This window comes from Austrofundulus limnaeus, unplaced genomic scaffold (assembly GCF_001266775.1).
Source record: "Austrofundulus limnaeus strain Quisiro unplaced genomic scaffold, Austrofundulus_limnaeus-1.0 Scaffold492, whole genome shotgun sequence".
Taxonomy (NCBI): domain Eukaryota; kingdom Metazoa; phylum Chordata; class Actinopteri; order Cyprinodontiformes; family Rivulidae; genus Austrofundulus; species Austrofundulus limnaeus.
Window position 1 is genome coordinate 354,745 of NW_013952894.1, and position 1,379 is coordinate 356,123.

At 38.2% G+C, this 1,379-nt stretch overlaps 1 protein-coding gene across 1 annotated transcript in view; it reads left to right on the top strand.

Annotated features, from left to right (window-relative positions):
- pdia5 (protein disulfide isomerase family A, member 5) overlaps positions 1-1,379 on the top strand; it is a 127,530-nt gene that overhangs the window by 88,138 nt on the left and 38,013 nt on the right. The window contains exon 12 of the mRNA XM_014025702.1: positions 439-509. Coding sequence (XP_013881156.1) covers positions 439-509 — 71 coding nt within the window. The remainder of the gene's footprint in view (positions 1-438; positions 510-1,379) is intronic.

The following is a 1,379-nucleotide window of genomic DNA, read 5'->3' on the forward strand; positions in this document are numbered from 1 at the left end:
ATGTTACTTGATATTTATAATTTGTTTCAATTACATGATTCACAATGTGTTCTTTTTCTAATATTGTAACATTAATTTTTGACAGGGTCATAGATTTTGTAAATCCAGGGTTCTGAGCTACAATAATGAGGAATTCAGTTCCACTTTATAAAACCACAACTGAATGATTCATGTGTGAAAAGGAAGTTTKTAAAAACATGACGTGTCCCCTTTAAGAGCCCCGGGAGCCGTTAGGGATTAAATGTCTTGCTCAAGGACACAGCAACATGCGAGCTTGGTTGGGAATCAAACTTGTGACTTTCTGGTGGTAAGATGACTGTCCCACCTCTGAGCCACAGTCGCCCACCTCGGCTGAATGTACCATCCTTAAAACCAGTCTCTACCAGACGTCATGTGTCCGGCTGTAATTTGTTTTTGTGTTTGTTTTGTTTTCTCCAGGGTGTGGCCACTGCAAAAAAATGAAGCCAGAGTACGATGAAGCTGCTGAAATACTCAACAAGGCTGCAGACGTAAGTTTGCATCATTTTTACGCTCCATTCATGTGTGCGTCGTACTTCACACTTTAATAATATCCAGCGTTTACAAACCCGTTGGTCAGACGGTCCCAACGCCCAGTTTTTGATGGGTTTCTGATCATTTGGGTGTGTTGTTTTTCTGTAGAAATGTTACACTCCCCAACCAGGAGCAAGGCTGTAAACCTGTTCATTTTAGCAATTATCTCATCCATACGTGTCTCCATAGGCCTGGACCTGGTATTTGTGGCTGTCTGCCCAGCTCTGGAGGTCAACAGGAAACGTCTGGTCATTATTTAATGTAGATGGACTGGAGCGTTTTTACCCTGAGCTTTTAAGATCCAGCATATTAAGTCTTTCTTCCTTGGGTTGATGCTGTTACTAAAACCTGAGGTCATAATAGAAAGGTGTGTAGGTTTTTTTCAGTGTATATTAACTTTTTATACACATAAGAATGTCTCCAGAGATGAACATTGAAGGTCACGTTACTGATTTGTGAAAATTCCTTGGTTTGAAAGTCCCAGTGTTTTATTTCCTTTCTTGGCAACATACCTTGCAAAGACAGATGCATTATGTTTCCAGTAGATTAGTAGTCTGGTACTTTTTAAAACTAATAAGCTGCTTTCTAAAAACACACAGCCTTTCAGTTGTAAGACTTAGATGAAATTAAGGGCCTGATTTATTATTTAATTATGTTACTTTTGCTAAAACATTTCACAGGCGTTGATTCAACATCTCTAACATTAAGTCTGAGTAAAAACAAAAATTAGCTCAGAATCACAGGATGCAATGACAGTCAAGTTATTTTTTCTTTGTTTTTAATATCTGAAAGGAAATCAATTATAACTTTTGTGTGTGTGTATGTAT